This window comes from Enhydra lutris, unplaced genomic scaffold (assembly GCF_002288905.1).
Source record: "Enhydra lutris kenyoni isolate GAN:26980312 unplaced genomic scaffold, ASM228890v2 scaffoldscaffold11, whole genome shotgun sequence".
Lineage (NCBI taxonomy): Eukaryota > Metazoa > Chordata > Mammalia > Carnivora > Mustelidae > Enhydra > Enhydra lutris.
Window position 1 is genome coordinate 34,694,648 of NW_019154095.1, and position 24,246 is coordinate 34,718,893.

Genomic DNA, 24,246 nt, shown 5'->3' on the forward strand with positions numbered 1-24,246 from the left:
GTGGCTCAGTGGGTTAAAGCCTCTGCCTTCGGCTCAGGTCATGGTCTCAGGGTCCTGGGATCAAGCCCCACATCGGGCTCTCTGCTCAGCAGGGAGCCTGCTTCCTCCTCTCTCTCTGCCTACTTGTGATCTCTGTTTGTCAAATAAATAAATAAAATCTTTAAAAAAAAAAAATCAGTGTTAGGGGGTGCCTGGGTGGCTCAGTGGGTTAAAGCCTCTGCCTTCGGCTCAGGTCATGATCCCAGGGTCCTGGGATCGAGCCCCACATCAGGCTCTCTGCTCAGCAGGGAGCCTGCTTCCCTCTTTCTCTCTCTGCCTGCCTCTCTGCCTACTTGTGATATCTGTCAAATAAATAAATAAAATCTTTTTTTAAAAAAAGGAAATTTAAAAAAAAAAGAATCAATGTTAAATTTTGTCAAATGCCTTTCCTGCATCCATTGAAATGATCCTGTGGTTTTCTTTTTCAGTTTATTAACATGTTGAATTACATTTATTGATTTTCAAATGTTAAACTACCCCTACATTCCTAGGAATAAGCTCACTTGGTCAGGCAGTATTATCCTTTTACTATAATGTTGCATTTGATTTGTTAAGTTTTGCTTAGAATATTTGCATCGACATTCAAAAGGGACATTGGGCTGTCGTTTTCTTGTAATATCTTTTTTTAGGTTTCATAACAATAATACTGGCCTAATAGAACTGGAAAGTACTCCTACTTCTTCAGTCTTTTGAAAGAGTTTGTGTGGAATTGGTATTGTCCCTTCCTTAACTGCTTGGTAGAATTCATCAGTGAGGCCTGGCGTTTCTTTAGGAAGGTTAGGAAGGTTTTAGGTTTGGTTTTGGTTTGTTTTTTTTTTTTAAGATTTTATTTATTTATTTGGGAGAGAGAGCATGAGAGTGGGGAGCGTCAGAGGAAGAAACAGGCTCCCTGCTCAGGACTCTGAGCAGGAAGTCCTGGGACTCCAGAATCATGATCTGAGCCAAAGACAGTCGCCCAACCAACTGAGCCATCCAGGCACCCTGTAGGAAGGTTTTTAACTATAGTTTCAGTTTTGTTAATAGACTTCACATAATCTGTTTTTTCCTTGGGTGAGCTTTGTTACTTTATGTTTTTTGAGGAATTTGCCCATTTCATCTAAAGTAATGAATTTATGAGCATTAAGTTGTTAGTAATATCTCTTTATTATCCTTTTAATATCTGTAGAATCTGTAGTGACTTCAACTCATTCCTGATGTTGGTCATTTGTCTTTTCTTTTTTTTCCTAATCCATCTGACTGGAGGTTTATCAGTCTTCTCTGATAACTACTTCTAGTTTCATTAATTTTTCTCTGCTGTTCTATTAGTATAATATGTTATATAAACAAAAATAATGATATATTATGGGATTTATAACATGAAAAAGTAAAGTGCATTGAAACAGTGACATACAAAATGGAAAGTAAGAAACAGAAGTACACTATTATAAGGTTCTTAAACTTTATATTAGGTGGTATGACATCATTTTAAGGTAGACTGTGTATAAGTTCAACTTTAAAGCAACCAATAAAGGTGCCTGACTGGCTCAGTTGGTAGAGCATACAACTTGATCTCAGGGTCATAAGTTCAAGCCTCACACTTGGGTCATAAGTTCAAGCCCCACACTTGGGCATAGAGCTTACTTAAAAAAATAAAATAAATCAACCAATAAAATAACACAATAGAAAATTATAGCTAATAAGTCAGCAAAGAAGATAAAGTGGAGTAATAAAAAATACATGAAATAGTATCACATTGTGGTTTGATTTGCATTTCCCTAATGACAAATGAAGTTGAGCATTTTTTCATGTGTTTATTGCCCATTTGTACATCTTCTTTGGAGAAATGTCTATTCAGATCCTTTGTGTGTTTTTTAATTGGGTCTTGTGTGTGTGTGTGTGTGTGTGTGTGAGACTCTTTTTTTTTTTTAAATAAACATATAATGTATTTTTATCCCCAGGGGTACAGGTCTGTGAATCGCCAGGTTTACACATTTCACAGCACTCATCATAGCACATACCCTCCCCAATGTCCATATCCTAATTGGGTCGTTTTATTATCAAGTTATAAAATTTCTTTTATATATCCTAGGTACCAGTCCTTTATGCTGTATATGATTTGCAAATATATTCTCCCATTCCCTGGGAATGGTATCTTTACCATCTTTCTTTATGGTATCTTTTGTAGCCTAGAAATCTTTCATTTTAATGTACTCTAGTTTATCTCTTTTTTCTTTTGTGGCATGTGCTGTTGGTACTATAGCTAAGAAATCCAAGGTCACAAAGATTTTTTTTTTTTTTTTCTTAAGTAATCTCTGTGCCCAATATGGGGCTTGAACTCACAACCCTGAGATGGAGAGTCAGATGCTCTACCGATTGAGCCAGCCAGATGCCCCCAGAGTCTCAAAGATTTGCTCCTATTTTCTTCTGAGAGTTTTATCGTGTTAGCTCTTACCTTTGGGTCTTTTTGAGTTAATTTTTATGTATAGCCTAAGGAAAAGGGAGCTGCCACTTCATTCTTTCCCATTGAACTTTTTTGTACCTTCACCTTTATTTTTCAAAGGTACTTTTGCAGACCATAGAGCTTTAGCTTAATGGTTTTTTCGTTCGATACTTTGAAGATATTGCTCCACTGTCTTTACTTAGACTGTTTCCAATGAGAAATATAATGTCATCCTTATCTTTGTTCCTCTGTATGTAACATGTTTTTTTTTTTTCCTTTAGCTACTTGCAAGGTTTTCTTGTTATCACTGACTTTGAGCAATTTGATTACGATATGCCTTGGTGTAATTTTTTTTTTTTTTTCCACATTTCTTGTGCTTGGGGTTCATTGAGCTTCTTGGATCTGGGGTTCTAATCAAGTTTAGAAATTTTTCAACTATTGTTTCTTCACATATATTTTTTGCCTCCCCCTTTCTTTTCTCCTTTGGGGACTCCAGTTACCTATTGGTCTGCTTGAGGTGATTCTACAGCCCACTGATGCTCTTTTTAATTTTTATTATTTTTTTTTTCCTTCTCTGTGTTTCATTTTGGATAATTTCTTCAAGGTAACTAAGCCTTTCTTTAGCATTGTCTAATTTGCCATTAATCCCATCAGTGGATTTTTCATCTCCTACATGGTGATTTTCATGCCAGTTGAGTCTTTTTATATCTTCCATGGCCTTCTGTAGTTTTTATATATGGCACACGGTTACAGTAACTTAATGTGCTGCCTACTAATTCTATCATCTTCTGTCATCTTTGACAGTCTGGGACAATTTCAGCAGATTGATTTAACCCCTCATTATGTATCATATTTCCTGCTTCTTTGAATGTCTGATTTTTGTTTTTTGGGGGGTTTTTTGGTTTTTTGTTTGTTTGTTTGTTTGTTTGTTTGTTTGTTTTGGACTGTCAAATATTGTGAATTTTCTTTTTGGGAGCTGGTCATTTTCGTATTCCTATAAATATTTTTGAGCCTTTGTTTGGAACACAGCTAACTTACTTGGGGCGGTTTGATCTTTTTAGGTCTTGCTTCTAAGATTAGTTGGTGTGCCTAGAGCAGAGCTCAATTTAGGGCTAATTATTCCCTATTACTGAAATAAGGCCCTCCATGTACTCTACCCGGTGCCCCATGAATCCTAAGCCTGCTTGGTGGGAATAGGCACTATTCCATCCCCTCTGTGAACATCAGGCTCTGTTTCTTCTAATCCTTTCAAACAGTTCTGTCCTGAGCCAGGAGTGATTTCCTTACATGCATGCACTGATCTGTACCCAGCCGAGTTCTGGAAGGGAGCCCTTCACAACTCACCAGTGGTCTCTCTGTGTGCAGCTCTTTCCTCTCTCAAATTCTGCCCTGTGAACTCTAGCTACTTAGACTTTCCAGATCCTTGGTTCCTGTCTTCAACTCAGGTCCACACTCTTCCTGCATTCGCCTTTCCCATGCCACATTCTAGAAACTTTAGCTGGGGCAGTTGTGGGACTCACTTCATTTGTTTCTCATCCCTCAGAGATCACTATCTTTCATTGCATGATACTCAGTTCTTTTACATCACCGTTTCATATATTTTGTCCATTTCGATGTTCAGGTGGGAGGGTAAATCTGATCCCTATATTTCCATCTTGTCGGAAAATAGAAGTCTATTGTATTATTTTTTTTTAAGATCTTATTTATTTATTTGACAGAGAGAGACACAGTGAGAGAGGGAACACAAGGAGAGGGAGAGGGAGAAGCAGGCCTCCCGCTGAGCAGGCAGCCCGATGTGGGACTCCATCCCAGGACCCCAGGATCATGACCTCAGCCAAAGGCAGCCGCTTAACGACTGAGCCACCCAGGCATCCCTGTTGTATTATTTTTAAAAGCTATTTCGTATTAGGTGTCAGGGGAGTAGGGAGCCTATTTATACTTAATAAGTGGACAGCAAGACAATCAGCTTTTTATTGGAGAAATAATTAAATTAGATTCCCTTTCTCACAGTGTAAATTCCAGTGAGATTAAAGAATTTTTTATTTTTATTTTTTAGATTTTATTTATTTATTTGATAGAGACAGCGAGAAAGGGAACACAAGCCAGGGGAGTGGGAGAGGGAGAAGCAGGCTTCCTGCCCAGCAGAGAGCCCAACACAGGACCTGATCCCAGGACCCTGGGATCATGACCTGAGCTGAAGACAGATGCTTAACAACTGAGCTATCCAGGTATCCTGAGATTAAAGATTCTTAACTTGAAAATCAAAATTGTGAAGTATTAGAAGAAAAATAGGAAGATATTTTTTCAGGCTGGTGAAAGACCTTTCTAAATAAAACAAAGTCTGAAAGCCATTAAAGAAACAATTAGCACATTTGCTTACATAAAAATTAAAGCTTTCCATATGTCAAAGCAAAAGGGAAACACAGATTGGTAGTAAAATAATGTTTTTTAAAATGGGAGGAAGTTAATGTCCATAATATATAAAGAATTTTTTTAAAAGATTTTATTTATTTATTTGACAGAGACAGCAAGAGAGGGAACACAAGCAGGGGGAGTGGCAGAGGGAGAAGCAGGCTCCCCACTGAGCAAGGAGCCTGATGCAGGACTCAATCCCAGAACCCTGGGATCATGACCTGAGCCAAAGGCAGATGTTTGCTTAACAACTGAGCCACCCAGGTACCCCTAAAGAATTTTTTAATGCATGAGAAAAACATAGGGAAAAACTAAGAACAGGCCATTTATAAGGATAAAATATACAAAAGACCAGTAATCAAACAAAAAATGCTTACCCTCAATAAGAGAAATGCAAAATACAATAATAAATTCTACTTTTCACCAGTCAGGTTTGCAAAAAGTAAAATGTCTGCTAATATCCAGTGTTTGAGAGCATGAGTAAATGAGCACTCCACATTTTGCCAGGAAGATTCTAAAATGGTAGGGCTTTTTTGGATTTCTAGTATCTAACACAGTTTTAATTGTACTTTGTCCTTAACTAGTAATTTCAATTCTTGGTACTCATGTATTCTATAGCAACTTGTATATGTGCACAAAGATCTGTTTCTAAGCTTTGGTTTTGTAGTTAAAAAAAAAAAACAAGGTTAATAAGAACAATGTTAAGGAAATTGTGATCATCTGTTCTGTGGAATGTTGCAGTTGTTAAAAGTACCAGGAGATTTATGGTACTAATGTAGAAAAAGTCTCCAACATGTATTGCTAACTGGAAGCAAGCAACCCATAAAACATTTACTATGATCCAGGGTGCCTGGCTGACTCAATTAGTGGAGTGTGTGACTCTTGATCTCAGGGTTATAAGTTCAAGTCCCACGTTGGGTATAGAGATTACTTAAATATAAAAGGTTTGGGGGGGGGGACCAGTATGATCCCATCTATATGTTATTCCAAAAAATAAAAAGAAATTATACATCTGGGGGGGTGGTCTATGTGATTGGATGGAAATACACTAAAATGATCTGGAAGAATCCTCAGCCCAGTGGTAACAGTGGTAGTTTCTAGGGTGAGAGACTCTGAGTTTTTACTGCATGTGCTTCTATATTGCTTTTTTTTTTTTTCTCCACATCAAGCATATCTGCTTTTAGTCTGTTTTTTAAGTATATATATTTTTTAAATATATACTTTAAAAAAAGTAGCCTAAGCTCAAATTCAGCATTAAGAATATGGAGTCATGGGACACCTGGGTGGCTCGGTCGGTTGAGCCTTCTGCTCAGGTCATGATCCCAGGGTCCTGGGATTGAGTCCCACATCAGGTTCCTTGCTCAGCGGGGAGCCTGCTTCTCCCTCTGCCTGCTGCTCCCGTTGCTTGTGTGCTCTGGCTTTCTCTCTCCCTCTCACACATACACAAATAAATAAGTGAAAAACCTTAAAAACAAACAAACAAACAAACAAACTTGGAGTCATGGGGTACCTGGGTGGCTCAGATGGTTAAGCATCTGAGCATTTGGCTATGGTCATCTCAGGGTCCTGGGATGAAGCCCCATGTTGGGCTCCCTGCTCAGCAGGAAGTCTGCTTGTCTCTCTCCCTCTTCCCCTCCCCCTCAACACACACACTCTCTCTCTCTCTCTCTCTCTCAAATAAATCTTCAAAAAAATATGATGGAGTTTGCCATTATTTAAATCACAGCTCTAATATTTGTTTTGTAAACTTGAATAAACTTTATCCTTTCTGAGCCTCAGTTTCCCCAGCTGTAAGGTGGAGGTAATAATAGTGCTTCATGAACCATGGTTAAGATTGAAAAGCAGTAATGCATGTATACTGGTTAGCAAATTGCCTGTTTGATGAAAGCAAGCTGCTGATGTTGCTGCTTCTGTCTTCGCTCTGTACCTGAGGCAAGAGTGATATTTCATGTCACATGCATCTTTGGGAAAGGAGATGGTTTCTCCCTTAGCTGTCGTTCTGTCGTCCTGGTTGAACGAGAGCACCCCTGTCCCACAGTTTAAGAACATGGTGTTATCCTGCCAGGGAAGCACTTGGGCCTCCATAGTTGTCCTTTCTTTATTGTCATCTTGACCCGGTTCTCGCATGTGAACTGACATACAGTCCCATCAAGCCTGCTCTCGGGAATCTGCACAATTTCTAGCCGTCTTGAATGCATGTGCCTCCTGGTTGCGGCAGGACACTGTTTCCCTGATGGATCCTTTCCAACGAGGTAGCAGTAAGCTGACATTCAAACTGACATCTAGTAAAACCATCTCAGAAGTCTGAGCATAAGTCTGTCTTGTTCTTTTTCTGGGAAATCGTTCTTCCATCCACCAAGTCAAAAAGATTGGTTGTATGTTGCTTGCTACAGTACGGTGAATGAAGAATTACCTTGCCTCTTTCTCGTTTCAGCTGTCCCCAATCTCTTCATGCTGGAAACAGTGGATTCTGTGAAGTTGGCAGATAAAGTGAACAGTTCATGGCAGAAAAAAAGTTCTCCTGTAAGGTTAAAGGTTATGGTCCAGGTGAATACCAGTGGAGAGGAGAGTAAGTGACCCGACCTGAATTGTAGATTTTTCTTCCCCTTAGTATGGTTGAAGGTCTGGAAGAATGCCAGGCCTAAGAATCTGATAGCTAAGGGTCTAGAAGGAAATCACAGGCCTTTAAGTAAGCTGTTTCCTGTAGGATCTAGATGGCACAATGACCTCTAAGCCAGTCCACGTATAACTCTTTCTTACATTGTGGTTTGTTAATTCTTAGTTTTTTGGTGGCCCAGAATAGGACAAGCCAAGAAGGGAACTGTAACTTCGATCTCCTGAAAATTCCTAGAAATCCGTCACTGCTGAAGGAGATAGCACAGTTACAGGTGTAACACTCAGGTGTTAAAAAATTACTTAATGTTACATGAGGAGGGAAAAGAAGGAAGTCACCTGAGCGCCAGTTAATGAATACCTTTAAGGGGTTTGGGTTGACAGTGTAACCTAGTGAATAGAGCAGGAGCTTTGAAATCAGACCTCGGGTTTGAGCTCCCGCACTTTCCAGCATTGTAACCTCAGGCAAGTTATCTAACCTCTCTGTACCTCAGTTTCCTTGGCGGACCATGATAATCACAGTGGTGCCTACGTCAGAGGGTGTTGTCAGGATTGAAAGTGGTAGCGTGGGCAGAGCTGCTGGCAGGGAAGCCTGCACATCTCACTTGTTAGCACTTGTTAACAGTAAGTGTTCACAGACGGGTCGTTTGCTTACGACCAGCAGAGCCCCAGGATTCGCCAGACGGTAACATGAAGGAACACAATGCAGCCTATCTTCTAGATAGGCCCTCGGGCCAGGCTTCCTGGCTTTAAATCCCAGTTGCGCAATTTCTAGTTGTGGGACCTTGGACATGGCACTGAGCCTCCCTGTGCCTCAGTTTCCTCATTTTTAGAGTGGAGACAGTAAGAGTACTTATTGCATAGTTACTGTATTAAGTGAAGAGCTCTTAGAACTTGGCACATGTGCCTGACACATAAGTGTTTTGTAAATTGTAACAATTTTTATTTCTTTACGCACCTAGATTATATGTTATCAGTATAGGTATGTCTGAAACTGGCTCCAGGGGAAGTCTATGATAGCATTTCCTGATAATTGGCTATATTAGGCTGTAATTAAAGATTCAAGTGGACATTCGTAGCATCTCCATTTGATAAATGAGGGAAAGAGAACATCCATATTCCTTATAACGGCGTAACAAATCATCATTTACTACAGACTCCTCCATTTGTTAATTAGCAAGTTCCATTAAATTTTACAAATACTTAGTGAAAACTGTGATATGTACTTTATTTTAAAATGTTTACAGCTCTAATAAGTTAATGAAACAATAGATGTACCAGAGCTGGGAAAAGAATTCCCCAGTGAATCTGGCGTTTTGACAGTGTGAGTCTTCTTGGTGTCCCAAGAGAGATAGTGTTTTTTTTCTCTTCCCTCTGCTCTAGCTGTTCTCAGCGCAGATCACGGAGATTCAGATGATTAATACTCAATTCCTGACCAGAAGGGAAACAACATAAACAAAGGCCACCAAAATAAAATTACTTTTTAGGACTGAAGGATACTTTTTTTTCCTCTCTCCCAAGAAGCCCTCTAGCCCAAAAGTCACCTCCTTTTTAAGGAAGGGGTAGAAATGAAGCCTTCCTCTGGCTACTTCAGACATGTTGGTACAAGTGTCTTCTGTTCCTTTTTGTGAAGGTAAACATGGCCTTCTGCCTTCAGAGACAGTAGCCGTGGTGGAACACATAAATGCCAAGTGCCCCAGCCTGGAATTCGTGGGGCTCATGACCATAGGAAGTTTTGGCCATGATCTTAGTCAAGGACCAAATCCAGACTTCCAGGTACTGGGGGCCAAGGATGGGGGTATTGCTTGCATGTTAAGGAAGCATCTTAGTGAAATGCTGTTGCAAGGACAGGCTGTCATGATAAACTTCAGCGACATCCCAGATATTGCCTGTCAGGGGTTATGACCCTCTTCGAATTCTTCTTGTAAGGGAAGAAGAAAGTAAGTTTCCAAAACCTCACAGACCTTTCTCAGCCCCACTTGAACCTGGCTAAAACACAGTCTTCAGAGAAAACCAGTTCTTTTCTTCCTTTTCCAATGGCTGATGATTTTGTTTTGTTTTGGGGGGGCTTTTTTTTTTTGTTTTTTTTGAAAGCAGGAGCATTTGCTAAAAAAAAACTATTTCGGTAACTTCTGAAAATTTTGACAGGCCTTGAAACCACAAGGAATCGATAATCTTTGGCAGAGATGTTCAAATTCAGCCACTTTCAGGCATCCTTAGGGAAGGCAGGAATGAAATAAATGTCACACTTGTCTTTCTGTCAGGTGTTACTGTCCCTCCGAGAGGAGCTGTGTAAAAAGCTGAGCATCCCCACTGAGCAGGTTGAGCTGAGCATGGGCATGTCCATGGACTTCCAGCATGCTGTGAGTGTCCTCCTGGGGGCCTTTATCCACCTCTAGGGGAGGGTCTGAAAGGCCACAGCAGGGAGTGGTTTTTGTCAGAGAAACCTTCAAAAATGCCTCATCGTAGCAATAGGGTCCCAAGTAGCAGTGGCTCTCACCTGTTCCAGCATCCCCCACCCCCTTCTTTTTTGAAATTAAATGTATGGAAATGATAGCTTTGACGCATAGCTTTTAACTCAGTACGATTCCCTGAGTGGATTCTAAAGAACGAAGAAGGGGCTCCTGGCTGGCCCAGTCAGTAGAGCACATGACTCTTGATCTTGGGGCCATGAGGTCAAGTCCTACAGTGGGTGTAGAGATTACTTAAAAATAAATAAAATAAAATAAAAATAAAATATTTATAATTTTTTAAAGTTTATTATATATGCTTTTTTGGAATAGTAAATAACTTGATAAAGTGCTAAAAATCAAAGTAGAAACTTGACTCTGTGCATCCAGTAGTTGCATTCTTGAAAAATCACATAAACCGAAACAGTGCAAAAATACTTTGTGTTTATAAGTATGATGGAATTCAATCCTGTGCTCAAACAATCAGGAGGAGGTATTTTCTTTTTTTTTTAATAAAGATTTTATTTATTGACTTGTCAAGAGAGAAAGAAAGAGAACAAGCACAAGCCGGGGAGCCACAGGCAGAGGGAGAAGCAGGCTCCACCCTGAGCAGGGAACCTGATGCAGGACTCAATCCCAGGACCCTGGGGTCATGACCTGAGCCGAAGGCAGACACTTAACTGACTGACCACCTAGGCGCCCCAGGAGGAGGTTTTCTCATCTGCCTAATCATGGAGCATCAGGAAGGGCTGTGGGCTGTGAGACCTGTCCATTGTGCCACCATGTCTCAGTCAGAGTGTGACCTTTCACTCCAGCCCCAGATAAGCGGCAGTTGTCTTCCCTAATCATGGTGACAGCCATGGACAGGCTTACTGATTTCTCAAACACACCCTGGAGGTAGGATCATCCCAAGGTTAACCACTGCCCTGTAGCCCTCTTCAGCTGCGTTATCATCGTTCTTCATAGAACCCCTCATGAGCCACAGCGACAGGCATGGCTTCAGCGTTGGCTGCCTTATTTCAAACTCGGTCCCAGTACTTTCTCTTCTTTCCCGCAGATTGAAGTAGGATCTACGAATGTCAGAGTAGGAAGCACCATTTTTGGAGAGCGAGATTACTCCAAGAAGCCTGCCCTGGACAAGTCAGCAGCCGACCTGAAGGCACCAATGGAGGTGGCGCAGGCGCACTGAGGCCAGGCACAGCCAGCAGTGTGCATGGGCCGGGGCCGTCCAGGAGGACAAACTATGCACTCACTTGGATTTCCATCTCAATGTTCCCTATGTTACAGCACAGCCGTGCTCTCCTTGTGACCCTCAGAGAGCGTGCTGATGATGACGTGTGTGGATGGAAACCATCTGTACTTAGTATCTCACCCAAAAAGTTCACTTCAGGTAGTGGCTTTGGATTGGATCTCAGAAATCCAGACATTTCTGCAGAACACATATCAAGTCAGTAGCCAGGAATTGAGTTCAGTTTTGAATCTTGCCCAGGAAAAACAACCAACTCATGAATGCCTTCCCCAGGTTAAAATGTGGCCACTGATGCCTGTAATCACCAGAGTGAGAGGGATTTGCGTTTGTCGTCCCCTTTCATAGAAAATTCTCATCACACAAACCCCTAGTGAGTAATTAATTGTCTTTGCTGCTCTGGAGCAGAGTAATCGCTGTCCCCAGTTTCCACCCCACCCAGTAAATATTTGTGCTCTGGAATGACAGTACAGGTGACTTCTGGAACTGGCTCAAGGCAGTGCTCCAAACCCAAATCATGGCTCATGAGAGTTTATGGCTTTGGCCACCTTGTGGTATTGACCCTGAAAATGACAGAGGTAACATAATTGGGTTTGAGCCTTTCTAACATCTTCCTCAAGAGACAGGGCTTTGAGCTTTCTCCCCTGGGCTCTCCAGTGAGGAAAATTTAATGCTGTGATTTCTTTTACACCATAATTCTCTTAATGGTGGTTTCTTATCAAAGACGAGTGAATCTCATCGCTTCCCAGAAATTCCTTCAAAGCCACTTCAGGCTCACAGTTTCAACAAGGCCTGGCTTTGAGGTTCCCACCCCTGCAGAGCATTTTCCAGGCCCATCTATATGTACCCTCCCCTCCCCTGCTGTACTGATAAGCCAGAATTTTGCAACTTCTTGGTTGTTAATAAAGTAGCAAGAGCTTCAAAAACTAGAAAGCACAATTCTCAGATACTCATAACAGTCTTTATTCAAGCCCCAGTCTTTTATCTCACGAAATAACTCAGAACCTGTTGCTACTGCTGAATGTAATTTTGTAAAACTTAAAACCATTATGATGCCTGTATTCTTTCAATCAGAGCTATATGATGTTTCAGAGTGTGTTAAATAAAAATGTGAGTTTGAAATATACCATCTGTTCCGATTACAAAGCAATTAAAGTATTTATTTTTTAAGACCTGGTGTAATGAGTGAGTCTAACAGGAGCGAGGCATTGGAACCAACAGGGAGTCACTGTGCCCATCACTTGACACGGTGCCAGCCCAGCTTTAGAAGAGGACTTGCCCTGGCTCAGAGATGCAGCCAAAGCCGCACCGTGGATGAGAGAAGAATTCTGAACTTCTAAAGGCAAGAAAATGAAATGTTGGCATTTCAGGAATCCCAAAAGGAAAGCAGTGTTACTTACCTCTTGCCACAAGAACCTCTACTTTAGGTGGCCTCTAGGTGGCGACATTGGCTAACCTGTGGGCAAGTACCAGGGCTCCACCGCGCACATTTCTTGGGAGGGGCCCTCACCCTGAGTCTTACCCCTTCAGAGGTCAGGAAAGGAGGCCAAAGAGAACATCATTTTTCCAAGTAATAGGGCTGACTCTTGAAAAGCCACTAGGTTCTTCCAGATACCTCATTTCTTTGCTAACCGGATAGGGGTCCGAGGATGGCTGTGGAACTGGGAAAAGTGAACTTGTCTAAGCTTTTTAATAAAGAACTCTCCAGATTGAGAACAATGAAGGAGGCAAGCCAGAGGAGGCTGAGTCAAACCCAGATAAGGAAAGGAAACTAAAGTAGGTCTGTCCAGTGTTCCCACAACAGGCCAGGACCTTTGGCAAAGAGAAAAGCCAGCAAAATGGTGACTTTGATTTTTGGTACACGTGACAGGCAGCAGGTCGGAATCCTCCCAGATTTTCCTTAGATGGGTGATAGCATCCACAGCAAGTTCCTGAGTCACAACAGCACGCTGTTCTGGGACAGACTGACCATGTGGCCTAGCGTTCTCTGTCCCTGCCATCAGGCCCTTGGCTGCTTAGTACCAGCCTCAGAGGGTTCTGATGCTCAAAGGCTCCCAATCATCCAGCATGTCTTTGTCCTTGCAAACATCCTCAGAGATTCCAACCACTGCATCTCTTAATTACTCAAATCTTAATTACTCCCCTGTCCCTTTTATAAACATGCCTGGCCCGTACAGCACTCTCCCCTATATTCTTTCATTTTGCCCTCACAAAAGCTGGTGGGGTAATTTTGGCGACATGCTGGTGTCCCTTTGTGGACAGGGCTCTGAGTCCCAGAGAAGGTTCTGTGCTCCTTTCCTGAGGTCCCAGTGGGTTGGTGACAGAACGAGAAACTCAAGGCTCTTAACTCCCAGTCTAGAGCTTCACTACACCACACCGGTATCTTCTGTCACCTCAGGCTTATTGTAACAATTGCCAAACAGCATATTCTTAGATGTATAGGTTTAAGTTAAGAGAAGTGTATTACTAAAACAGAAATGTGTGTTTTTAGTCTATTATAATTGTTGAGAACTGACACATCTTTAATGCAGAACAAACTCTGAAACCGCAAGCAGTGGGGATGAGCAGGGAGGAGAGAATTAAACCCAGGCCGAGTGGAATTAGCCTCCCCCTTCTGTCATCCTGTTTCCCTAACACACACATTCCTCCCTGGATTCAAACTATCCCACGGGCTTCTGCGAGGCCCCGATCATGCCAAGCTGTGCCCTTTTCCCTCTAGAGCCAGACTGGCAGATGATTCTGTTCCCCGTGGCTACATGGGAGAAATGAGCTCAAATGGGCCATTTCCAAAACCCAAGACACCCCTGCACCAAAGCTCCAGACAGGAAGGACTCGCCCACCAATCAGAAGGGCTATGATAAGGGTGGGTGTCGCAGGCGGTGCAATTGGAACCGATTTGCTCTGGGAACTGTGACCGTCTTTACCATGAAATCAGTTGAATGCTATTACATCAGCCTTATGACTAAGGGCAAAAGAATCTGAACTGTCCACCAAGAAGCTTTAGGAATCTGCCCTCTCCCCTCAAGAAGCATGTAGGTAAAGAAAGGGGCTTCCTTGGGGCGCCTGGGTGGCTCAGTGGGTTAAGCCGCTGCCTTCGGCTCAGGTCATGATCTCCGGGTCCTGGGATCGAGTCCCACGTCGGGCTCTCTGCTCTGCAGGGAGCCTGCTTCCCTTCCTCTCTCTCTGCCTACTTGTGATCTCTGTCTGTCAAATAAATAAATAAAAAAAAAAAAAAAAAAAAAAGAAAGGGGCTTCCTTGTAGACACAGTCCTGTATCACCAAGCATCCACTGTGGCCCTGTGGAGTTGGGTGGCTAGTCACAGGGTAGGGGGGCCCTAACCTTCAGTTCCTCTCCTAAAATCCCTTCAAGGGCCCAAGGGACCTCAGAGCTCACACTCTTTTCCCTGTGAAGTCCAGGACAGATGAGCTGAAATGGAATATGCTAGGGACAAAGGGGAGGGGGTTTGGGGCACATTTCTTGTATTTAAAAAGATGTTTTCTGAGCTCACAAAGGAGCAGAAGCCACCCCTTGGGGACCTGAGTGTCTTCTCCAAGCTGGGGCTCCCGGGGTTCCCCAGCACTCCCTGCCAGCGCCTGCCACACCCATGCCCCAGCCCAGCTCCCCTGCTCTCTGGCTCCAGAGCAAAGCCTGACCCAGCTGCCAATCTCCCAAATAAAATCAATCTGTGACCTTACTCACCAGCTGTACCGAAGAAACTAGCATAAACTAGGGCCAACTTTGAAGCCAAGAAGGGAAGATGAGAAGTTGGGAGAGAGAGAGAAAGAGGGGGGATAACTTGGCTGGACTTGAAAGGTGTCTTGTCTGTCTGTTCCCCATTAGGCGCAATTCTCTTGCAATCTGCAGCCTCGACATAATTCTCTTGACCAGAAACTCTCCAGAGAGTTAGTGTCAGAAGGAAAAACAAACAGAATAGCATCTCTGACAGCAAAGTCACTTAAAAACCTATTTGGGGGGAGGGAGGGGAGAAAAGAGATGTCAGCACATGGGGGAAGGCACTCCACCGTGGGCCATGTGTGGAGACGCACTTACTGGGGGACAGGACAAGGACAGGACCGGGAGCCCAGGCTGGGACAGCACTGGGAAAGGAAGATCCCAAGTCCTCTATCCTCTGAGCCCCCTTCGAAGCTGAGGCGTTGTACTTCCTCTGGCCTTCTCACCTGTGCACCCAACACTAAAATCCACAGTGCTGGGCTCTTTGCAGCCTGGGGGTTGCCCCAAGAGGGATTGAGAAGGACTTTCTTTGGAAAATAAGTGGTCCCCTGTCCTGCCTCATTTTCCCATTCCTGACCATCCCCCTGACCCCCTCGAAGCAACAAAAGACCCAGGACCTAGCTCTCACCTTAAGCTGGGAGCCAGCTCCCAGGCAGCAAAGACCCTTCTCCCCAAGGCCCTTTGACCTGCCTTAGAGCCAAACCTCCTAGGGTGGGGGGAGGCAGGCCCCTCGTCTGCAGGAGTGGGGGTGGGGGGGGGTGTAAGTACCAGGGAGTGGGGGATACAGGGCGGGAGAGGGCACGGCTCTGGGCTCAAGTTTCTGGGGCCAGCGTCCTGTTAGAGGAGAATGCTTTTTTTAAGGGAAGAAAAACTAATCAGAAGAAAGAAGTCCCTGCCTTTCGGACTTGTTTATTACTAGGATATCTGATTTCAGCAGAGGAAGCAGGCACCGAAGCAAGGTTTTTATTGGCCGTGAGCAAGAGGAATTCAGGGTTTGCCTCTGATTTGGCTTCCCCAGAACACGCAGTGCTGAAGAGTGCCCGCTGCTTTCAGGGAGTAGGTCGGGGCTCGGGGAGAGGGCCCCCAGAACTCCCACCTTCTGCAGGCTGACTAAAATTCCCCACGGAAGATGAGGGCCGAGCAAGGGGCCCCGCGTGGAAGGTGGCTTCATAAACATTTCAGAGAGGAGAGCGAAATAGGGGACAAACGTTATGAAGACGGTTAGGGATTGGCTCCAGGGGGGCGCGAGTGCCCCCCTTCTCCGCGTGGGGACCTGGAGGAGGGCTGGCCTGGTTTGGATGAAAGCGCAGTGTCTCTAGCTGACAGAGCTGGGCGGGCTGAAGCCTCGGGGCCCGGGCCTGATGGTTTCAATGTGTGGGGAAGATAAAGCCAGGATGTGCAGAGGCAGCCCCTGCCAACAGCCTTCCTCAGCTGGGCCGCAGGCCTCGGGGGAGGGGATTACCAGCTGGGCCTCAGGCTCGAGGAGCTGCTGCTGATCCCCTAGGGCTTCCCATGGCTGCCTCCTCACACAGTCCGCCAGGACTGCCTGCCTCCCGCTGGCTTCCAGGAGGGGATATCTCCTCCAGGGAGAAAGGGCGAGGGTGTCCCTCCATCTGGGGGCCCTCTGGAGGAGCCCAGCCATCTCCCTCTCTTCCTTTTTCCTCTCTCTGCTTCCTTTTTCCAGCCACCTTTCCCTCGGGCCTCTCATAAACCTTGCCCCACAAATCCCAGGGAACAGGAAGAACCTTGAAGCTGAGATCTCGAAGAGTCCCCTTTCTTTGCTGTCCTACTTGACCCATCAGGAGCAGAGCCCTGCTGCTGAAGGCGAGGGGACTTGGAGAGAGGCCAGCCCCCCTGCCTGGGTATGTCTCTCTTCCAAGGCCTGGTTGGAGAGCCATCTTCTTCCTCCACCGGGGCGTGGGTCTCTGGGACGGGTCACAGGGCCCTCTCCCAGGCTGGGTGTGCGCCTGGAGCCGCGCTGTCGGCTGTCCCCAGCTGGCCCTGCTCACCTATGAGGCCCAGGCCCACTCTGGCAGCCAGTGTGCCACTGGGAACTTTGAACTGGGGCCCAGAGCCTGGGGGGGTGGGGTGCGGGCTGGATGAACAGGGCTCTCACTGTGCAGGCTTCGAGAAGCCCAGGCTTCAAAAGACATCATGCAGCCCGTTCAGGACGTGCTCACAGGGAGAGGAGCTGCGGGAGGAGTTAAAGCAGATGGCCTGCACGAGGGGCGGGGAGCTGCTACTGCGGGCAGACACACACACCTGCACACGTGTGTGCCTGCTCACACACGCGTGTGCACACGCACACACAGCCAAAATGCTTGCTCCAAGACTCTGGCACCAGTCTGTCTGGGTTTGACCCCCCACAGCTGTACCTCACCAGTCAAATCGCCTTGGGCCAAAGACTTAAGCTCTTTCGTGCCTCGGTTTCCTCATCGGTAAATAGGGGAGATATTAAAAGTGACTGCCTCCTAGTATTGTTGTGAAATTTAAATGCGATAAAGCGTGGGGGCCCCCAGGCGGGGTCAGTCCCTAAGAACCTGAAATTCTCCCATCTCAGCAGGGGTCTCAAGTTCGAGCCCCATGTGGCACGTAGAGATGACCTAAACATTAAAAATCAAGGACATGTTTTCTTTCAATGTGACAAAGCAGGTAAAGTGCTGTGTACAGAACCTGGCACATAATAAAGGCTCAGTAAACGCAGGTGCCCCTACCAGACCCAGCCTGGTTGGGCTTTGCGGCCTTCTCCAGTCTCCATGGAGAAACGGGGTGGAGCTCTGATGGCCAGAGCAGATAAGGACTGTTGGGAAAGCCTCAGCCTTCCTTCATAGATGAAACTTAATCCTCTAAGGCTGAAGAGGAAGGGTGACTGTCAGAGAGGCTGCTAAAGCTCTGAGGGCCCACGCTGAGCTCTCCCCGCAGGCATCTCCCCGCAGGCATCTCACTGCGCACATTAGGAGGCTGGACACAGAGAGGAGGAAAGGCCCCGCTTCCCCTTAATGTGCTGCCCAAATACAGACACCCAAGCCTTCCCCTCCCGTCCCTGTAGCTTTTAACTGAAGACCTAGCTGGGGATGGGGGCATAAAAACAGCGAAATCCACCCAGAGTGAAACCAAAACTCAATCCTCTGGCTCACACTCCCTGGGCGTTGAGACTCCGGTGATACACCTAAACTCCCCAAGGGCAATCCCCAGGAGGGAGGCCTAGGGAGGGGGCTCCTCTTTCTGCATTTCTCCCAGCCTCCCTGTCCATGACCACTGTGGGCCTCCCAGGGTCCCAAGGCTGCTGGCCAGGTCTTGGGTAATAGAGCCTAACCTCCTGACCAGAAGTCTGAACTTGATCTTCCAGGGAGGTTGGGGGGTGGTGCTTTGGTTAGGGTACAAAAAGTGGACAGGAGAGGAAAGGAGAAAGAAAAGAGAGAGAGAGAGGAATAGAAGCCGAGGGAGATAAGAGAGACAAAGTCCAGGCCAGAAACCGCCCCCATGGCCAGCTAGACATCCAGAGGACAGCTGCTTCAGGGAATTGGGGTTCCACGCAAATTACAAATCCAACTTGCCAGCCTGCTGATCAGCCTCAGCTGTGTGTTAATGAGGCTCCCCGAAACCGGAGGGGCTTCCCGCACGCTCCAAGAGGGCCAGAGTGTGCTGCGGAGGCGGGCCGTGGCTTTGGGAGAAGGTGACAGTGACCCAGAGAATTGGGCTTGAAAATGGGCACCTGGGTGGCTCAGTCATGATCCCAGGGTCCTGGGATGGAGCCCCACATTCCACATCAGTCTCTCCGCTCAGCAGGGAGTCTACCTGCCCCTTTCACTCTCCCTCTGTGCTCTTTCTCTCTCTCTCTTTCATATAAATAAAATCTGTAAAAAAGAAAAGGTGAACACATTTTCAAGAACTTTACACTTAAATGAACTAAACCACACAAAGTAATTTCCCCAGGATAAGTGTGGAAGTGAACTAACCTACTTCTATCATCTTTTAAGCCGAAAAAAGATGTTCCAGTCCCACATAGGGCCCCTGCTCAGCAGGGAGTCTGCTTCTCCCTTTCCCTCTCCCTTTGCCCCTCCCTCTGCTTGTGCCCTCTCTCTCTCTCTCTCTCTAATAAATAAAATCTTGAAAGAAAGAAAGGAAGACAGAAGGCAGGCAGGCAAAGAAAATCTATGGAGAGCCACCACCCTGAAGGCCAGCCCCCAACCATGAGGAGCTGAAGGGGGCACTTCTTGAAACTGGACCTGCAAAGCTGCCCTCAGACAGGGAAGTCCTCTTGGTACTAAGGCTCCTTCAGTGGTTTCATCCACAAATCCACAAAGAGCATAGAACTAAAAGCAGACCGGGGGAGAGCCGCCTCTGGAGAGTTGGTTGGGGAGAGAATGTTGCTTCCCATTACAAATGCTTCCATGCTATTTCATTTCTAACCATATGTGTGTACTACTTTGATAAAAATAATTTTAATAAACAGTGGTGAGGGCTGGAAGCAGGCTTAACTCTGGACAAAGTCTGAGGTCTGCCTCGGCCTGGGCCCCCTGCCACATCACTTGCAAAGGAAGAGCTGAGTCTCACCAGCCCCCAGCTGGCCATGTCCCCCTGCATGCCGGGACCCCCAACACTCCGGACTTGTCTGGATCTCTCCTCCTGCCCAGAATAACAAGAAAAGCCACTAAGTAGCTTTTTGATCCTCTTCTGTTTTCTTCAGTGCTGGGTCAGGCCTCCCCTGGGGTGAGAGGGGCACAGATGCCTGAGCCTCCTCGTGGGGTCATCAGCCAGACCACAGATTCACACATACCCACGCTCACCCATGGTATACCCCGTAGCAGGTGGGGCGGGGGGCATTGGGGGAGCCGGGGCCCTGTCCAGCTGCATCGATGAGTCACCCTGTCAGAGCACAGAGAGGAGTGAGGCCAAATGAGGCCTCTCCAGCCCCAGCACACATGTGCACACACACGCACTCATGCACGGTCGCACACATGCAGTCATTTAATCTGTCTGAGGCCCATGTGAGAGAGTATAGCAGCCGCGTATGGGACAGTGGTAAGGATTAAAGGACATTCAGTTGACCCTTGAACAACATGGGGGAGTTCGGGGCACTGACGCCCTCCTACACAGTCGGAAATTGGAGTACAGCTTTGGATGCCCCAAACGCTTAACCACTACGAGTGGTTGACCAGAAACCTCACCGATAACATCATCAGTCACTGAGCACATACTGTGTGTGTTATATGTAGTATGTATGTATTCTTACAATAAAGTCTGCTAGCAGAAAGAACATGTTATTAAGAAAGTCATAAAAAAGAGAAAAGACATTTACTGTACCGTAAAAAACCCACAGAGAAGTACGCCCGCACAGGTCCAACTCGCGTGCTCCAAGGGCCGGCTGTAAGCACAGGCGCCCTCAGGGCCTTAGCCCCTCAGTAAAAACATCACTCTTGTCCTCCTCCTCCCACTCTTTCTCTACACCCTTGACATCGCATGTCCACGCACCTTCGTAAAAAACATGGCCCCTGGGGCACCTGGGTGGCTCAGTGGGTTAAAGCCTCTGCCTTCAGCTCGGGTCATGATCCCAGGGTCCTAGGATCGAGCCCCGCATCCGGCTCTCTGCTCAGCAGGGAGCCTGTTTCCTCCTCTCTCTCTGCCTGCCTCTCTGCCTACTTGTGATCTCTGTCTGTCAAATAAATAAATAAAACCTTAAAAAAAAAGTGGCCCCTGTCACCTGCTCTTCCCTCCACGGCCCCCTCCGCCCATCCCACCCCACCCTCACACACTCACATATGCTCTTCTGGCCTGCGTTGCCTGTCCTCCTTCTGGCATAGTCCGACCCCAGCAGGGCTCAGGGAGAGAGGGATGTCACCCTGTCACTGGCCTCATCCTCTCCAGGGCCTCTGGGGAGAAAAGACAATGGATGGAGCAGTTCTTCGGGGTTGGGAGTTGGGGCCTAGAAGAAACAGGTCACAGACCCCCAAGAGCCACGAAACCGGATGGGAAGTGAGGCCCTGATGGGCTGTACTACCTCAGCCCCCCAGAAAAGGCCTTACCTCTGTGACCGGACGAGGCTGTGAATCAAGAGGCTTCCGGAGACCTGATTCATCTGTAAGACCCTGGGCAGGAGAGACACACCCTATCGCCTGAGCTCAGAGGAGCCTAGGAGCCTACGGAGGTGCCTCAGGCCTGCCAGAGAAAGCCCTCGCCCCTCTGCTACCAGCCCCCCTTCACTGCCTCACACAACACAGGTCTCTCTGTCTAAGGCACCAAGCCTTTCCCGCCCAGCATTAGGGAAGCTCTTGGCCTCCTCTTCGCCTGGCTGATGCCTGCTTATCATCCAGGCTGGCCTATCCACTCTCCCTCCAAGATGCCTTTCCTGGTCCCCAGTGGAAACTACAGTCTCTCTGTCCCCCCATTATTCCATCTAATGGCCCCCTTCCCTTCACACACATTCACCCACGGCACAATTCGTCATTATAGAGCCACTCGTGCCCTTCTCTGTTCAGTCACTGCCTCCCCTGAGGGTGGCAACCACGGCTTTGTTTTGTTTCGGTTTTTCTCACCATTGTATACCCAGCACCCAGCCCACAGTGATGGGCTGAACTTGATTTTCTCCCCCAATTTGATCCTTCCTGAGGCATCTCCAGCTTAATAAATGGTGACTCCATTCTTTTCACAGCGGAAGCCCAACACCTAGGGGGCCGATCTTTCTCTTTCTCTCACCGAAACACAGTAGACACACAATACTATTATTAGTTTCAGGTGGACAACACAGTGATTTGACATTACGCAGTGCTGGCGGTCATTCTTGACAAATTCCTCTCACACCCCACTTTCAGTGTGTCAGGGAATCCCGTTAGACTCGCTCTCTGCCCACACCCAGCATCCAACCTCTTTCCGCCTCCTTCACCAGCCCCTCTGCCCGAGGTGCCATGGCATTGCCACTGGACCGGCCTCCTAGCTGGCCTCTTGCTCCCCAGGCCCGTCGTCCTCCACGTGCCACATAGACAGGAGATGTAAAAGTCTAATTCAGATGAGATGACACCTCTTTTTCAAATACTCTAGGCTGCTCCTCGCATTCAGAATAAAATTCAAAGTCTTTCCCAGGGTCATCAGTACCCTGGGTGATGGGGACATGAAGTTGAAGGGCACTGTGACCACACTGGTCCCCAGCTCTTCCTTGAGTGAGCACAGAGAGTGCCCACCCACCTTGCTACCACTGCTGTTCCCCCTGCATGGAATGCTCTGTCCCCCCAAATCCACAGGACCTGCTTCCTTCCGGACTCTGCTCAAAGATCACCTTGTCCGAGAGGTCTTCCTCATTATACTTTTTTTCCTTAAGCGGCTTAATTTTGCTTCATTGATCTCCTCCCCACCTACCATGTTATATGTATGTGTATCTGTCACCCTCTGCGATAACATTCCTGTCGTGAAACCAGACTTTCTTTTGGTTTATTGCTGTATCTTCAGCGCCAGAAACCGTATCTGGCACATAGTAAAGGCTCCATAAATGTGGCTTAAATGAATGACTAAGACTTCAGTAGCACTTCGTTGAACAAATTAAATAAGTGTCTTTTCTATTTGTTGGGCACTAGAATAGGCTGGAAATCATAGAAATAAAAGAATTCCCTCCTCTGGTTCCCTCTAGGACCTTACAGGCTAATGAAAGAGTCAGATACTTAAACAATGAACTCTGAGAGAGGACAGAACTAAGTAGGTACTGTGACCAAAAAAATGAAATTCAGCTGACTACATTTGAAGATCTAATTGGCTTTACTCACTGATTCATGAATCACGCAGCGGCCCATCTAGCAACGGGGCTCCTTGATGCTGTAGAATACTGAAGGCTTGTACAGGCAGAAGGGGGTGGGAAAAGGAAGTTCCTAGCAAAGAGTGGGTTGGTTCAGACCAGACCTCCCTCCTTTGGGAAAGGGCTGGGGTCTATCAGTTAGATTACCTCACTAGTGCTGACAAGGTAATTCCAGACTGACCGGTTAAAGGTCAGATTTCTGGGAGGGCTGAGATTAAAATTAGGCTTGGTATTAAGTCTTGGTTTGCTGATGTGGGGCTTACCACAAGTGACTCCATTTTGGATCTGCTGTTTCTTTTTCAACAGCACCAATAAGAAAAAACAGCAGCAGGTCCTAGGGGAGGAGCCTGGCTAACATTTAGTGAAGTCCTTGTGTGTGCTAGGATGGAGCGTTCTCGGTTCTCCACTGTGTGTGCTACAGTTTTGTTCCGCTCAGCTAGTGGAACAAACCCCACAGGTTAAGGGCTCGGTCCCTCCATTTCAGGTGTCAGTTGGGAGTCTTGGGTGTCCCATACTTGGGACGGACTTGCTGTCAACCCAAGCCTCCCATGATCCCTTCTTTGGTTTCAGTAACTTGCCACTATGGCTCACAGGACTCAGGAAAACACTTTTCTTACCTTAGCGGGTTTATGTTGAAGGATTCAAACCAGGAACAGCCAAATGGATGAGAGGCATAGGACAAGGTATGGGGAAAGGGGACGGAGCTCTCATGCCCTCTTCCGGTGTGTGGTCCTCCCAGCCCCGTGATGTGTTCGCCAACCTGGAAGCACTCTGAGTCTCACTGTTGGAGTTTTTATAGACCTCAACCTCTAGTGCCCCTGTCCCTTTCCCAGAGGCAGAGGTCAGCATCAGACAAAAGTTCCAATCCCGGGGCGCCTGGGTGGCTCAGTGGGTTAAGCCGCTGCCTTCGGCTCAGGTCATGATCTCGAAGTCCTGGGATCAAGTCCCGCATCGCGCTCTCTGCTCAGCAGGGAGCCTGCTTCCTCCTGTCTCTCTGCCTGCTTGTGATCTCTGTCTGTCAAATAAGTAAATAAAATCTTTAAAAAAAAAAAAAAAAGTTCCAATCCCCCCAGTCACTAAGTCTTTCTGGTGACCAGCCCCATCTTGAGGCTACCTAAGAAGCCCAACTTCAGTCATTAGCCTAAGCTCAGGTGTGATCAAAGAGGCTCCTGATTAACAAAAGACACTCCTATCTCTCAGGAAATACTGAGGGTTTGAGGAGCTTTGGGTCAGGAACCAGGACGAAGGGCAAGTGTATTTTTGTGTTATACACATAGGCATCATTTAGGTACACCTGGCGACATTAGTACAATTCTCTGAAGTAAATAATATTTTTTATCCCCCATTTCACAGATGAGAAAACGGAGACTTTGGTAAATTAAGTGATGTGCCCCAAGTCACGTGATCCATAAGCTAGAGAACGAGGATTTGAAACCAGCGGCAGAGTCCATGCCCTTAGTCACTGAACTCGAAGTGCAAGAGGCGGTCTGTCATTTGGGGGAATGTGAGTAGATTTCGCTCCAAGGGTGAGTCCAATTTTAATAGACACAG

General features: G+C 46.4%; 1 protein-coding gene across 1 annotated transcript in view; it reads left to right on the plus strand.

Moving 5' to 3' along the window:
* Positions 1-12,305, plus strand: part of LOC111144448 (pyridoxal phosphate binding protein) — a 17,131-nt gene extending 4,826 nt beyond the window's left edge. The window contains exons 5-8 of the mRNA XM_022498765.1: positions 7,305-7,439; positions 9,117-9,259; positions 9,748-9,846; positions 10,991-12,305. Of these exons, the coding sequence (XP_022354473.1) occupies positions 7,305-7,439; positions 9,117-9,259; positions 9,748-9,846; positions 10,991-11,122 (509 nt within the window). The 3' untranslated portion in view covers positions 11,123-12,305. The remainder of the gene's footprint in view (positions 1-7,304; positions 7,440-9,116; positions 9,260-9,747; positions 9,847-10,990) is intronic.
* The last annotated feature ends 11,941 nt before the right edge of the window (positions 12,306-24,246 follow it).